General features: G+C 47.1%; 1 protein-coding gene across 4 annotated transcripts in view; it reads right to left on the reverse strand.

Moving 5' to 3' along the window:
• Window positions 1-320: 320 nt before the first annotated feature.
• The window catches only part of sec24c (SEC24 homolog C, COPII coat complex component), a 14,262-nt gene continuing 12,373 nt past the window's right edge, over window positions 321-2,209 (reverse strand). For all 4 annotated transcript variants that reach the window (XM_031843458.1, XM_031843457.1, XM_031843456.1 and 1 more), the window contains 4 exons: window positions 1,975-2,154; window positions 1,076-1,261; window positions 841-930; window positions 321-568 (listed from right to left, as the gene is read on the reverse strand). In XM_031843458.1, the coding sequence (XP_031699318.1) occupies window positions 428-568; window positions 841-930; window positions 1,076-1,261; window positions 1,975-2,154 (597 nt within the window). In that variant the 3' untranslated portion in view covers window positions 321-427. The remainder of the gene's footprint in view (window positions 569-840; window positions 931-1,075; window positions 1,262-1,974; window positions 2,155-2,209) is intronic.

Here is a 2,209-nt window from a genome sequence, read left to right on the forward strand (position 1 = left end):
CCCTTCACTCACTCACTAACACCAGCCGTCCCCTTCACTCACTCACTCACACCAGCCGTCTCCTTCACTCACTCACTCACACCAGCCGTCTCCTTCACTCACTCATTCAGTTGCATACATATCGGTTCACTTGTATACATTATATAATGTATTATATACATTGCCCTCCCTCGCCAGTTATTTTGCTCCTGCTGTATTGGAGCAGTAGAATTGAGGCAGAGTAAAGCTCTATTAACATCAGATGCGCACACACACACACACACACACACACACACACACACACACACACACACACACACACACATTCACTTACAAAGGTTAAAAAAAAAAAAAAAAAAGATAAAGCGCTTTCTTTCACAAGGAAGGGTGAACCGAGGGGAGGGGGAGGGGGGGGAATCATACAGGTGGAGGTGTGGGGGGTGTAGGCCTAGCTGAGAAGCTGGCGGATCTCCTTGTGCATGTGACACAAGAAGTCCACGTATGACGCTCCCCCGCTGGCGCTCTTGTCCTCGACCAGGAAGTGCCTGAATATCAGCTCGGATTTGTCTTCCTGTTTCACCACCATCAGCTGCAAACAGTAGAGGAGACAGGAGTGAGTGAGAGCGAGCTCGCGTGAGTTAAAGAGGAGGGAATCACACCTTAATGTTTCCGTACAGTAGAGTATGAAGAACTGGCAAGTAAAGCAGAAACTAACAATTATTATTTTTCAAGTGTTGAAACGTGATTTGTAGAAAATTATAATCTAAATGAGGCATCAAATAAGAGACAAAACGGAAGAGGGACACAAAGCGGTCGGACTGAAAGACATCAGAGAGGTAACAAAGAAAAGAGAACGTTTACCTTCATGTATCGTGATCTCTGTGCTCTGAAGGATTCGATGATCTCCCTCAGTCTCTGAGAGAAGGGGTTGTCCAGCACTGGCAGACTTGTCTGAAACAGAAAATTGAATATTTTAAACGTTTCATATTCAGTCCATCACATGACTAGTTGATGAAGTGAACGGACAGAAACTGGAAGCAAAGAGTTGTGTAACGTATAAACAAAAACCAGGATGAAGCGTCAACAAGCATCTCACCAAGCTCGGGTCTATCTGGCTGAAGCTCGGCGTGCCGAAGATGCTGACCAGCAGCTCCTGCTGAGCGCTGGCTCCCACCCACAGGAAGAGGTGGAGTCCCGTCTCCAGGATGTAAAGTCCGCCTTTAGACAGCCTCTCCTCAGAGTCCCTCACCGCCACCGGCAACGAGCCACTCTCAAACTTCGTCTGAAAGTCCAAAAGTAGACGAACATGTTAGTTTTACTGGCGGACATGAGCAGAGACTTGAGGGAGTATAGCACAAAGCAGCATCTTCTCTTCTCACAACGGTCTTTTCTTGTATTCACAGTTTGAACACTAGAGTGTGCAAAGCATGCAGGTGTTAAGCTGAGCACACCACTACTGTCGGGGCTTCAACCGAAGTGTAAAGACATGAGCAGACATGCTCCCAAAGTCTACAAGTGTGATGCAGAACACCACAGAGCTTGTTAAGTCAACAATGCTCCAGACTTAGCATGAGAGAAGTACACACTGTGGAGCATTCTCATGATAAAAATAGTTGTGATGGAGGAAGTTCAAAAGCATCATCATCAAAAAGAAAGCCCCGTGTCTGCTTCTTTGTTCTACGAGAGCATAATTATGCAGATGTATTTTCATCTGGTTTGAATACAGTATTATGAATAACACACAGGCTATTATCCTCCTGAGTCTGATAATAGAGGGCAGCAAACTCTTGTTTTTATGAATCTACATACGATTCATACGAGGCTCGCCTCTTTGATTAACACAGAAATGCTTCTGCCCGATCTAAAATGTGATTATTCTCACACAGCTGATGCTATTTTAAGTTTGTCAGTACGTTGGGCTTTGGTACCGGGCCAAATAATTCATGACCGAAACCCTCCAGGAGAGCACGCCTCCGTGTTGCTGTGTGGCCTCACCAGTGGCAGCAGGCGGGGGTAGAAGAAGACGTGGCTCTCTGAGACGTCCATGCCGCTGATCAGCTGCCTCAGGTAAGCCCGGTCGTCCAACGACACGTCGGCTCCCGGCATCAGGACGTCACTCTTCAGCACACAGTTCAGGTAGACCGGCAGCAGCTTCATGCACTCCGGGAGGATCAGCTGGAGAGACACACACACACACACACACACACACACACACACACACACACACACA

Source organism: Anarrhichthys ocellatus, unplaced genomic scaffold, assembly GCF_004355925.1.
Source record: "Anarrhichthys ocellatus isolate YVR2014 unplaced genomic scaffold, GSC_Weel_1.0 scaffold4, whole genome shotgun sequence".
Classification (NCBI taxonomy): Eukaryota; Metazoa; Chordata; class Actinopteri; order Perciformes; family Anarhichadidae; genus Anarrhichthys; species Anarrhichthys ocellatus.